Source organism: Colossoma macropomum, unplaced genomic scaffold, assembly GCF_904425465.1.
Source record: "Colossoma macropomum unplaced genomic scaffold, Colossoma_macropomum, whole genome shotgun sequence".
Lineage (NCBI taxonomy): Eukaryota > Metazoa > Chordata > Actinopteri > Characiformes > Serrasalmidae > Colossoma > Colossoma macropomum.
Window position 1 is genome coordinate 14,827,574 of NW_023494798.1, and position 13,462 is coordinate 14,841,035.

The 13,462-nt window shown below is 39.1% G+C and overlaps 1 protein-coding gene across 1 annotated transcript; it reads right to left on the reverse strand.

Annotated features, from left to right (window-relative positions):
* Nucleotides 1-160: 160 nt before the first annotated feature.
* Nucleotides 161-13,462, reverse strand: slc12a3 (solute carrier family 12 member 3). Its single transcript, XM_036584991.1, has 26 exons — nt 13,181-13,462; nt 12,469-12,588; nt 12,150-12,225; nt 11,193-11,288; nt 10,908-11,047; nt 10,704-10,814; nt 10,346-10,457; nt 10,041-10,171; nt 9,743-9,827; nt 9,391-9,551; nt 8,524-8,631; nt 8,250-8,373; nt 8,028-8,129; nt 7,316-7,471; nt 6,302-6,401; nt 6,003-6,114; nt 4,866-5,003; nt 4,634-4,740; nt 3,907-3,989; nt 3,733-3,795; nt 3,180-3,281; nt 2,004-2,115; nt 1,584-1,670; nt 699-834; nt 426-493; nt 161-317 (listed from the first exon to the last, which is right to left on the reverse strand). The coding sequence occupies exons 1-26, from the start codon at nt 13,460-13,462 to the stop codon at nt 176-178; spliced, it is 3,054 nt and encodes a 1,017-aa protein (XP_036440884.1). The 3' UTR covers nt 161-175.

Genomic DNA, 13,462 nt, shown 5'->3' on the forward strand with positions numbered 1-13,462 from the left:
TGTGTTCTTTGTAGCAGATATATTTATTTTTAAGTATTTAGTATGTAACTCATTTTCATTTAGAAAATCAATAAAACATATGTACCAAGTCTTATTGTATATCATTCTGAAGAGCTCCAGTGTCCTACACCTCACAGCTGCTGCTGATGAGATTTCTGTGGTCTTTGAGTAATGATCACTGGCAGTAGAAAGTGAGCACGCTCTCTTGGTTTCCTCTGACCAGCAGGACTGGAGGCCGCAGGTCACGGCACAGAGTCTCCAGCCAAGCCATGTAAAGAGTACTCGGGCAGGCTCCTTTCCGTCCTACAGGCATGGTTCTGTGGAGCGAAAAGCAAACAACTCTTTCAAGAAATGAAGACAGCTCATAATACTGTCGTCCACTGGAGTCCACAACAGAACTGAAATGTAATGTCACAAAGACTTACATAATAATCAAAGCAGCATCTCTTGAGTAGTCTTTTAAGACTTCATTCAGGCGGATCTGCCTAAATGACTAGACAAGCACAGAAATCCACAGAAACATTGATGATCAACAGGAAAAACAAAATGCTGTAATGGTCTTTAAGTGAAGTGCTCAGCAAAGTCAGTTTATGAAAATTCATACACATTGTAGTTATGGGGTTCTACTGTGTACAGTATTTTCAAAGTGCACTGGAGCTTCTATTCATTTGTTTCTCTATTAGTATTCAAATGTTTACCTTTGCCAAATTCTTTTCAAACTCTTCATCAGACACCATCCAAGGGCAGTCTCCGGCAGTCTGAGTGTCTCTTCCCCTGTTCTTTTGGATAGCATGTACCCTATAAGGCCCTAGCAAGTCCTCAAACTTCTTAACGCTGTTAAAATGCACAAGATATAGTGATAAACAGCTGTTACAGCATGTAAATGCATTCAGCATAAACCAGGAATGTCAAACATATGGCCCATGGGCCTGACTGGCCTGAATGGTCCTTTTGTGGCCTGCCACAAGAATTTACAATCCATGTTCTAAATTAAATCATCTTTTGGACTGTAATTGGTCATTTGCAAAATAATGATTGACACAATACTCCAATCCAGTCACTGCTTAGCAACCGTCTCTAAGCATGATTTCTTCTGACTTCAGTCTGACAACTGAAAAACTCCTCAGAACAAGCCTGCAGTGAGAACGGCGGTGGCAGTAAATTAGTCAGAATTATTAGATTTATTCAGAGTGTTACTGAGGAGCATATAATGTCTGAAACATGCTACCCTGATCACCTGGAGGGTGTTGCTGTTTTATATGAATCCTGAAACCAAAAATGTATTGGATTAATCTGTTTGTAAGATCTCACTCACAGCTCAGTGTCAGAACTATTAACAAGCAGAAGGAACATTCTGTTTGAAAATAAACATGCACTTTGTATGCCTGCAATCATTTGCATTCTTTGAGGTTTGCTAAAAGACCTCATGTAAAAGATGACATATCCTGAAGATCTAACGTTGCAGTGTGATAAGGCCTGTTACCCGAAATGAGTTTGACACCCCTGGCCTAAACAAAAGTATATACAAGATGAGTAAATAACCAAATTTAAGGTGGGAGAGGTGATAAATATAAGGCTAATACTGTTCAGGCTGGGGTTTCTCGTTGATGTCAGGAAGGACTAGGATCTCGTGGAAGCCGAGGCGAAACTTGCTGATGAGAGCTGTGAGGCTAGAGAGACAACAGGGAGAGGGTTGCTACAAAATCAGGAGGAACAGATCTCAAGTCAAAACTGAATGATCATAGAAAAAAAATCAAGACTTCACATAGGATTTCAGTTCATTTCAACAAATAGCTCTGTACTTGTGGCTTACTGCAAGAATTAAATATAGAAAACTCGGTGCAGTTGAATTGTGAAAACATAAGATCATGATGATTTGTATGTTACAGTGTTTGAGTAAATACACTTTGCATAGTAGGTTTCAGTTCTTGTTCACAGTGCTAAATAAATAAACTCAAACACTCTAGTGTTAAACAGGAGATTATGGCTTTAGCTCAACTCACTCTTGTTTCTGTTCCTCAACATGCTGAATCTCTCCTCCCACAAACACTCTGACTTTGCACCTGCCCCAGCGCTTCTTACGCTTCAGAAGATACGGCAGCAGTAGTGTCAGACCTGACAACACACAGCATTAGCCACTATTGCATCAGTTCTACACACACTCAAATTCAGTCAGATGGCAAAAACAGTTAGACTGCATGGTAAACACCACTCTTGACACATCCAGAATAACTTTAAATACATACACCTCATGAGTAATTCATGTGTTTATTTAATATTTAATAGTGTCAGATCCATAAGGAAGGACTAGTCAAGGAAATGACAAGGAATAGTAGTCTAATGCCAATTATTATTTATAGTGATAAGCTTTTAGTGTTTATCTTTAGATAAGTCTGTAATGAAACACTATTCCAAAAATGAGGAAAGAAGGAACAATATAAAATATGAAAATGTAAAAGTTTGGGTTTTTTACTAATTTTAAAATGAATTTACATTAAAATTTGAAGTGTTTTTAAAATTATTCCACTTATGGATATTCTTTAATTCATTTGTAAGTGAGTTCCACATGTTAACACTGTAAAAGCTGTTTGCCCAAAGGTGGTTTTGCAATAAGGCACCTTGCGGATTTTCTGCAACAGCACCCTTTGTAAGAGAATCAACAGCCTCAAGAGGTTTCATCATGTCATTGAGAACTTATGGAGCTTGACTGTGGTAGCACAGTAATGAATGAGACAGGATCACTGAATCCATATAAAAAGTTTCAGTTTCATGCGTTGGAAGACAATTCCTATGGTCAAATGACATTTTGTTGATGTTTAAGTGAAAATAAGTTAACGCACCCTCTACAGAGAACATACTTCTGCACATGTTAATGTGCAATTACTAATTATTTTCTGAATGCAACATATTGGGGGGGGGGATTCAAATGTGGCCTGTACAAAAGTTATGGCACACTTTCTATTTAATGTAATATGTTAAACTCATCAAATAAATAAAAATTGTGCACTAAAACTTTCAGAAAAAAAAGCCATATTAAAGTCTGTTCCCTGTAGAGAATGTCTCATTTTCACTTTGACATCAACAATGTCATTTGACTGAGCACCCAAATTTTTGCATATGACTATAAATGGGACATAATAATTTTTTTAGGTCATAACAATTTTTTTGTCAACACTCACCTCCATCATCAGACAGCCAATACACATCAATAGTCTTCTTCTCCTGCCTGGACTGAAATATGGTGGTGGGTTGAGGCAGAGCCATGAGCGAGTCAGGGTCCACTGCAGCAGAGAAAGTAACATTTGATAAGTTTCTGCATAGTCCAAATACAAAGATTGCTTTAATCTGTGGAAGGACTGCAGCTAATAGTGTAAAGTATCAAATTACAAAACACACATACTGTGCAGAACATTTGCTCATTTTCTGCACAGTCCAAACTCAAAGGCTGTTTTCATTTGTAAAAGAAATATTAACTATCAGATAATAAAACACAAAAGGTGCTGTACATGAATACTGATTGTCTTTTTATTTCATTTTATATTTTATACTATTTTTATTATTTATTATTTCCATTATTTCTGCTCCTCTATTTTTCCTTCAATTCTGTGTACTTGCAGTTATATACTACTGTATGCATAAGTAGATCATCTCTCAAGAAACAGTGTTTCTACTTGGGTGAAGTATTTCACTACCACCCTAGCCATTATGACAACAGTGGGTTTCAGTGCATACTTGTTGTGCTGATATTTCTGGCATCAAGCCCCGGCTCAGTGGCTGTCTCAAACACTGGGTTTACTGCAGTAAAATAATAAAATATATAACGGTTGGGATGAGGATTATGATAAATTGGTACAAAACAAATTATGACTTAAAATGCATTTATTTGAATATTGAAATGACCATTACCATGTGCCTGCATTTGATGAGACAAATCAAGACCTTCTTTCATCCGAAGGATGCATACACCATACTGCAGATCAAATGCATCACTGCAAAACACAGAATATTCAGTAGAGGACAAAGTACACAAATCCTGCACTTGAGTTAGCCTTGGTAAAAAAGTATTAGTGTTCTACTGATCTTTTTATTTAAATTAAAGTACAAAAGTACTTGCTTCTAAATGTGCTTAAAGCTACACTCTGATGGAAATGTATAATTACAATTAACTAGTGGGAGAACATTTTGGAACACCTTCCTCAAGCTGATGAATCTGCTGATTGAGTCTTCAGTTTAGGAAATGGCAAATGGGTAAGATTTTCCTCCCCATTCAAACTCCTGGGCTATTGGGTATCTGATGTACATATACCCCACACAACACTGCAGTGTTTTCTTTCATTACAAAAGCTTGTCAGAGGTGTCCCAGGCCCTAGCCATAGTTGCTAAGCTGTGTTTGGACATTCTTGGGAAGGATTTAGTGAAAGGTGTTCTATGACTGGTTCAATTATTTGTAAAGTGCATCAGATTCTTTGGGATATAATGGAAAATACTTGAAAAAAGTGCTTAACTACAGTAATGATGTACATTTTTACTGTCTGACACTGATAGTATCATATGGCATAATGCTCTTTCACTCTCATGTAATTTAAAAACTCTAAAATCTGAGTCATTAGATGACAAAATATGTAGGACCTACTGTAAAATGCTGATGTAATTTTCTATACTAGTTGGTGGACATTTGTTCCAGTTCCTCTTAAATCCCATCACCAAGATGTTTGGTCGGATCCGACCTAAACCTGCACCCTGTAGAGACACATCAGAATCAGCCACAGTTGCCATCAGTGGTGGCAAGAACCACAACACCAGACTTCAACAGGATTTCAATCAGACAAGCTCAGATGATAGATCAGGGAACTGTTTGGCAGCACCTGCAGCAGTATCTGTGCTCCTGTGCGCAGGTCATCAGCAACCACTCCTTGATAGAAGGACTTGATGCGTCGCTTGTTGAGCCATGTCACATGACTGCTACTGTTGGCTGCATCCACAGCCTCAGGTGAAGGTCCTCCCTTTGAAGAGACAGCACAGACCGGACACTTAATTAACTACACTGCCTTGCATCTACACTCATTGTCTATTTTATCAGATCCTCATACCATATAGGTGCATTTTGTAGTTCTACAATTACAGATTGTAGTCATTCTGTTTCTCTACATATTTTTTTGGCCTGCTTTTACTGGGTAGGTATGATTTGAGCATCGGCTCATTCTCAGCACCGCAGCGACACTGAAGTGATGGTCATGTGTTAGTGTGTGTTGCACTGGTACTAGTGGGTCAGACACAGCAGTGCTGCTGGAGTTTTTAGACACCTTGTCCACCAACCAAAAGTATTCAGCCAACAGTGTCTTGTGGCCAGTGTTCTGTGACCACTGATAAGAGAGTAGAGGACAAGTAATGCAAGCTCTTCAGCAAGTCAGTGTGACTGCAATGCTAAGAATTATCCACCACCCAAATAATACCTGCTCTGTGGTGGTCGGTGGTTAAAGAACAGGGTGAAAGTGGGCTAACAAAGTATGCAGAGAAACAGATGGATTGCAGTCTGCCATTGTAGAACTGCAAAGTGCACATATATGGTAAGTGGAACTGATAAAATGGACAATGAGTTCAGATGCAATAAGGTGTACTTAATGAAGTGGCTGGTCAGTGTATAAGGTCTACTGGTGTAAAGGGTACTGTAGAAAGATGATGTAACAGCTACTTTGGGATAAATTTTATGTCATATTATTGGCAGTGGCTACTACCAGCAATGCAGGCGGGGCAGTCACACTATGGCCTGTAGCATAGTGGGGCCTGTGGTGACCCAGTCCCCTAACGTCTTTGTTAAACCCATTATATGGCTACTAACACAAATTAGCACCCATGACTCATGACTAGCTATGATACCTACAACCATTAGCCTACATTATAGCACTATTTAGAGCACTGGAGCCCATGAAATCCTAGTTACGCCTGAGTTACGAACTGAGATATTACCTGTCTGTTCATTGTTAAGGGGAATAGAGACTCACAATGATGACATTTCCACACATCATTAGACTCTGGTTCTTGGTGAAGGTACCGACAAAGTCTACCAGAGCTGGCCGCAAACTGGGTGGCCCAGTGAGAACTAGACACTGCGGCCTAACAGAGGTGAAAAAAGAAGCAAAGAGGGCATTTATCAGGAAGGAATAGACCAACAGAACAAAGAAACGTGACAATATGCAAACAGAGAAAGAAAACATCTCGATAAGGTGTGGAATACTATGAATATAAGGATTGCATATTACATACATTTGCCTCAAAAAGAAAAACACTGAATATGAATTACCTGTAATTCTTTATGTGGTGTTCTACCTGGTTGAGGCCCACACAGTAGGACAGTGCCATGTTGTATGAGCCTGCTTGCACTGAGGAGCCCCAGTTTACAGCTACAATATAAAAAGAAATTAAAAGGCTATGAGGTTATTTTTTTCTGTTATTTTGGGTACTTTTATTTTGACACCTCCTCCCATCTGGGCTAATTATAGTAACATCTGCTCATGATAGACACATTCAATCTCACAACCTTTTTAGCGGTTCAAATAAAAGCTTTGCTGCGTTTTGTCACGCTGAACATAGCCCAGGTTAATTTGAATGGGCTGTCTGAAGGAGGAGGGATATATATCGATTGGCAGGCACTGTAGATCAAACTGGCTTCTTTTGTTTTTCTATTGTGTGCTGGTTTGATGTCTGCTTACTACATGGAACTAAAGGTGCTCCTAAAGCCTCCTATGTGTATGAGGAGGTCTACTCCTGTTTTGCCTTTTAGATTTTTGTTTTGTTGTTTATTAATTTGTTTCATTTGTACATGTTTAATTTGTTTTGATATCAATTTGTAAGTCAAACCAAATGATTATCTTCTCTTATCTCTGTAGCCTCGTGGAGGAGAGTGGCTGCCCTTGTAAGGGGAGGAGCTCAGGGCGGCACTTATGCATGGTCGGCTTTTGATGCACTTCAGCTAATGTTTTTCTCCTTTTTGCCATGAGTGTAATTATGAACATGTGTGAATGTGTTTTGGACCCCATAAGTTGCTTTCCCCTTCCATATAATCTCCTCCAGGGAAGCACATTCTTAGGTATACGGTGTGGCCTGTGAACTCCTCAGGTTTTGTTTTCATTTGAGTCATTTTCTGAATGTGTGATTGCTTTTAGATTGAAATAAACTCCTGTCCTTTAATACTTATCAGTTGTTAAATTTTCAAGGTCACTGACTAATAAATGAAAAGTGAGTTATTTGTCTGATATTTTTTTTTTGCATGTTGCATGTTAACTTTTTGATATGTAATTTTATTTGGTGGTCTCACAGGGTTTCTTGTAGAGCACGTATCCCAGCAGGAAGAGCACTATCCCAATAGCAATGAGAGCAGCCCACCAGGTGAGCAGGAACATGATAATCACTGAAACCACAGCCCCCACTAGAGAAGCCCACTTGCTGTAGAACCGGAATGAGGGACGCCAACCTACACATAAAGAGCGTAAAGGACACATGACATTTATGCTATACAGTACTGATCACATGCTCTGTAATAATAGAATCAAGTGTTATACACTCTTAAAACATGTAGTGTGTTATTTTTTAAAAACATCATTGTGCCCAGAGTGTACTATAGCATAAGTGCATTAAGGAAGCCCAGTCATGCTGTCAAATAAACTTGATCAGTTTTCCAGCCCTCTAAATAAATGTTTAGACCAAAAATCACAACATTTTGTGATATAGTTTTAGAGATGTTGAACTGGTTTATTCCAGAACCTATAAAGCTTGATTCCCACATTTCCCAGAGTTACTTTGCAATGATCCAAATCATCTAGTGCAAGTGAGTTAAACTGATAAAACATATGATTTGTTCTGAGAAACATTCATGTGAACTCAAAACACTTTACGCCAGAAGATTTCAAAAAGTTTTGTAGGCTCACTCATAAATAATATTTACAACCAAGAACTCAACCAATACAACCAAATGTAAATCAGTGGAAACAGATGTGTATAAAAGTTTCTACTGGTATGATGGAGCTCACCAGGGGAGTTGGTGATGGAGGCATGGAAACAGCTGAAGTTGATGAGGGCATAGGAGCACAGGAAGAAGTTGGAGATTATGGGAGCGATGGTATTCAGTTCAGCTGAAATGTGATTGGATGGGGAAAAATATTTGTTAAGACTCCTACAGTATTATTATTTTTTATATTGGACTATGTGCACATACAGAACCTAATATTCCTTCTGAAATGTTTTTTGCTTACCAATGAGAATGAAGCAAACAGCAATGACATAAGTTAAGAGGTAGCTTCTGTATGGCTCATCATTCTTCCCATAGCCCTTCCCAAAAAAGCCAATCGCTGGATACAACTTGTCCTTGCATAGGCACTGTAGGATAGGCCAGATAAAAGCTCTGTTGTAATAGTCATTTCAAGTCCATGTTAGTTTACACTTTTCTATTTGAATTTTGCCATGTATTTGTAGCTATTTTGACCAATACACTGAACAAAAAGAGATATTTGATGACACATTTATCACCTGAAAGACTTTAGGTGCTGAGACCAGGCAAGCCAGCGCTGAGGACAGAGTAGCCCCAAATATACCAGCTGCAATCAGAGGTGCAAATCCAGACACCATGCTCATAGTCTAAAGTGAGAGAGAACAGACATTAATTTCAAAATCATAAATGGGAATTTCATTGACATTTTTCTGCATAATTAAATGGTTAAGATAAAAACAAAGCCAGAATGGCTTGATATGAAACACGCCATAGAGAAACTTACAGAGTGGAAATTGTTCTCAGCACTAATGATAGGGGCCAGACGTCTGATTAGTTTTATCCTTCCAAAAGATACCCCTTAGAAAGCTATTACACAATGTGGTTAAAAATACGCTGCGATAAGATTTTGGCCTAAATCTTTATTTTTAAAAATACATTCAGGGCGAGAGGAGAGGTACATAAAAGTTGTTGTGAAGCAAAATAGTACCCAAAGAATTAGGATTCACTGCCATTTTAAGTTTATATATAACAACCCATAAGACGTGTAGGTTCACTGGTCTTTTTGTATAGCAAATAAAATGGCTATTGCTAATTGTGTTACTGACATTGTGACTCCTGGTTTTTATCACCAGTCAGTATATTTCTCTACAATGTTCCATTTCACAGCAAAAACATTCTGAATGACCTTTACATCTTCAATAAACCTGTGAAATTCCCCTTAAACTAAGTATCTTCAATCAATCTGATATCCCTTAGATGTGATTTTCCTAATGAGAACTTTGCATGTAAGATTATACACTCTGTTTTTTTACTGCATTTACTGCATATAATTACTATATGTTGAACTGTTTATGAATTACTAGTGAAAGTCTTTGGGATTGGTCAGTACAGGGAGTTATCGGTACCTGGTAATAATTACTAAGGCCGTAACTGCAGGTCTTGTTGGCAATGCATTCACTGAAGTTCCAGCCATAGCTGCAGGCGGTCCCCAGGCAGTCTCCAGCAGCAGATCCAGCCATTATGGTGTCATTGATATTACCAGAGGCATCACGCAGTACACAAGAGCCTGATATAGAAAAGACCCTTAGAGCCATAACCAAGGAAAATACTGCCTTTCAGTGTATTGCGATGCATTGAAATCGATAATGAGCACCACCAGACATTCACTAAATAAGGAGATATAAAGTACATGACAATCAAAAGCAGAAGTTCGATCCATACTAGAAGTCAGATCTAATTTGTATTACTACCACTTACCAATGGTAGCTGAGATGACGAGATAAGACAAGGTGGTCCAGAAAATGGCCAGCATTGTGCCACGTGGTATAGCCACATTGGGATCCTACAAGCATATGTGCATGTGTTGAGTCACTTAGAAAGACAGAGCATAACAATGGGACAGACACGCAAAACTGAAATACAAAGGGATTCCGTGAGATATATCAAGATGCATGAAACGCAGCACAAGTATTCACATTTTTAAACAAATAAATGTGTTTTATGGGGAAGCTGGTGGGGCGAATTGTGCGTGAAACAAGAGGAAAGCTAAACTTGCCTTCAGGTCTCCTGAGATATTGGCTCCTGCGAGAATGCCAGTGGCTGAGGGGAAAAAGATGGAGAACATGCCAAAGAAGCTGCCCCCTGGCCCACGCCAGTTGGGCACAAAGTTTTCTGCAAAAATGTCCGCTGTTGGGCACAAAGAGAAGCATATTGTGCAACACATGAACTTATGTAATGTGTTGACAGAAAACATATGGTCCTCAATTCAGCCTGAGCACCAAAAGTATGAAAGTGAAAGTTTTTGACAGTTTTCAAAAACTGCAAATGTTTTAAGGAACATTGACTGCACCAATTTCTAACCTCTATAGCTGAAAAAGCCCTTGGCTTGCTTCTGTGGAGTGGCTGGGATGATGGTACCCACAATGTAGTTTGCAAAGGAGACCATGATAACCATGAAGAACAACACCTGGGCCTGAGAGATTGATTCATAAACAAACTTTGTGAATCTTAGGGTTTTTTTTTTCCAGAGGTTGTGTGTTTGAATTCTTTGAAAAAGCTCTTTCATTGTTTCAGCCTTTAAGCTTCTTTACACATCCATATCTAAAGCCTTGTTATTCAGACTACATAGAAAACAATGCAAATGATTGAGTTATTGTTAAGTGATAGCTGTTCTGATTTGCTGACTGGTCCATGAAAATTAAGGGATTATGACACAAACCTTTGACTCCCACTCCATACCAGCCAGTGAGATGGCCAGCAGACAGGTGACAGTGATTACACCAATGATGCGGATGTCATTGATGGGGTCTACCATGCGTGAACCACTCTCCTGATAGTGGATGAAGGAAGGAAAGAAGTTAAGGCAATGAAACACAGATGTTCATTCAGCAAGAAAGAAGCAGTGTTAGTTCACAGTGCCCACCTCCATGAGGGCTTGTACAGTTTCAGCAAAGCCCACTGTGTGCATAGCCACGGCTACTGCATTGGCAAAGGCAAAGATGAGTCCAATGGAGCCCCCCAGCTCTGGGCCCAGACTGCGGGAGATCAGGAAGTAGGTCCCACCTGGAGAAGAATCAGGGTGGAATTGTGCAACCCTTAGAATGGGTTTCTGACTAAACGTTTGGTGTCCCGCAATGTGACGGAGTCATGCCTGAGCTGTTTAGAACATTAATGAGCTATTTAGAACATTAATGAGTAACTGCCCTACCTCCTTTGACTTTGCCGTTGGTGGCAATGGCAGACGTGGAGAGGCCAGTGATTCCAGTGATGCAGGAGGACAGCAGGATTATAATCCATGTCAAACCTGGCGAGTAAGAGAGAGAACTTGATTTTTCTTGCATTCCATACATTTTTCTGGAGGTTCTCTTATGATATTTTTGTTTTATGTACAAAAACAGTCCTAATTAATTTTTACATGACCATTTTCTAACCATTCTTAGTCCCTTAGAATTAAACAGGCTGTTTTTTTTATGGTGCCCTTAAGACTGATATATTATTGCTGTCCAAAACAAGCACATTTTTTTCTGATTTAAATTCCTCTGCATCATTTGTGCACAGCAACAGTCCTTTACGTTATGTGGATTTTCATGATGAATTGACCAATAGAAATGCTCCAAAATTGGAATAAGATCTCTTTACATGAACTTACATTAATAGGTAAGAAGGTTTTTACCATCTTCTGTAAAGTTTCCATTTTACAGATACTTGTTTTAATTTTTTTGACAGTGATATGTAAATGATCTCTGTTCTGATTGGCTGCCTCACTCAAAAAGCAGTCCAGGTTGAAACACTTCCTATAACTTTGGCCTAAGTGGATGGGGAAAAACTGCTGTAGACTGAATAGGCAGATATGCAAATGTGCTGATTTCCGTGACATCATACAAACAGTAAATGCAAAGTGTTTTTGCAGTGTAGTTTCAGTATATAGACTGTATGGACTGGAGAGTGAGTCTACACCAGCTAGTTGAGCTTAATAATGTATTATATAAAAACAGAACAATACAGAACAGGATGGAGTGCTGTTAAAGTTAAGATCCAAAAGATTTTCTAAGAACTTATATGTATGGATTTTGCTAGATTATTTAGCCAGATACTATCATATCACCCCTTTACAGTAGATGTGTTTTTATAGTTATAAGAACAAAGAAGAAAAAGACTGACATACCAATCCCAGCTTGAGCTGTGATCCAGGGAAGCCTCAGGTACAGAATCACTCCCCAGATGTTGAGCATACAACGAACCTGCAGGGGAAAGAAGTCACAGAAGATCAAAAAACGTTATTTTTCCTTTTCCTCCCATTTTTCATTTTAAAAGCAGAACATATCAATAGCCCTAGGCCACCGAGATACTTGGCAAATTCAGGTTTTGTTCCAAACCCAAAAGATCTTTTACACAAAGTGATATTCACAGTGATGATATTGTCATATAACAATCACTAGGATTGTGGCTCTATACTGTATACATGAGTATAAAAGGGTCCTCACCATGACCCCCTGTACCCAACCAAAGCGAGTGGGCTCTGGAGGAGGTTCTGTTGGTTCATCCTCTGGGCTCTCTTTGTTGCCATTTGTCTCCTCATACAGGGGAGGTGGGGAGGAATCATCCTACAACAAAAGTTTACTCAAGTACTCATGTAAGAAAAGATAACAAACAATTTCACTATTATGACAAACAACTCAAACTAATCAAATATATATATATATATATATATATATATATATATATATATATATATAAGAAGACAAGGGAGAGGCCATAATCCCACTTCTGACACCAAATTCTTCTCTAAAATGCAAGTGGAGGCCACCACATTTGTATTGATGCCTGATATGGTATATGGTAATATGTATTCAATGATAGTTTTGCATAGATTATTAGATTTATTCTGCCCTGCGATGGACTGGCGACCTGTCTTGCATTCCACCCAATGTTTGTTGGGATAGGCTCCAGAACCTCCGTGACCCAGAAGGATCAGCGGCTTATATAATGTGTGTGTGTGTGTGTGTGTGTGTGTGTGTAGATTTATACAAAAGCAACAAATGAACACACATGACACTGTCAACAAATTCAAACTTTGTAACTATGACTTTGCAACTTTGCAACTAAGCATACATTATGTCACAGCCGTACATAAACTAACTGCACAATATGGATCAATACTGGCACCACCAGTCTGGTCGCCACTGCCTTTCCTACCTCAGGATTGGAGTGAAGCTGGAACAGTGATGGTCTTATTTTCCGTGTTCTCCCAAAAACCTCAGTGTTGGCATAGAAGTCATAACTTGGTGGTGAATCCAGTGTATCATATCCAGACAAAACAGCAGAGCTGCGGGAGGCCACTCCATTCACATCATAACCACCGTTCTCCTCCACAGCGTACCTACGGCCATCTCCACCATTGAGTGGTGGAGAGACAGAATACTGGCCTCTGAATGTCGTGAGGTTTATCACCTCATTAGACTGTGGAGTCTCCTCCAT

Bases quoted from the DNA above. Each gene is read 5' to 3' on its own strand.
- slc12a3 (XM_036584991.1), bottom strand. From the start codon at position 13,462: ATGGAGGAGACTCCACAGTCTAATGAGGTGATAAACCTCACGACATTC. The intron at 12,589-13,180 runs GTAGGAAAGGCA...CTTTTGTTGTAG, and splicing joins AGCTTCACTCCAATCCTGAG to GATGATTCCTCCCCACCTCC. The intron at 3,990-4,633 runs GTAGGTCCTACA...TGTGTTTTGCAG, and splicing joins AATTACATCAGCATTTTACA to TGATGCATTTGATCTGCAGT.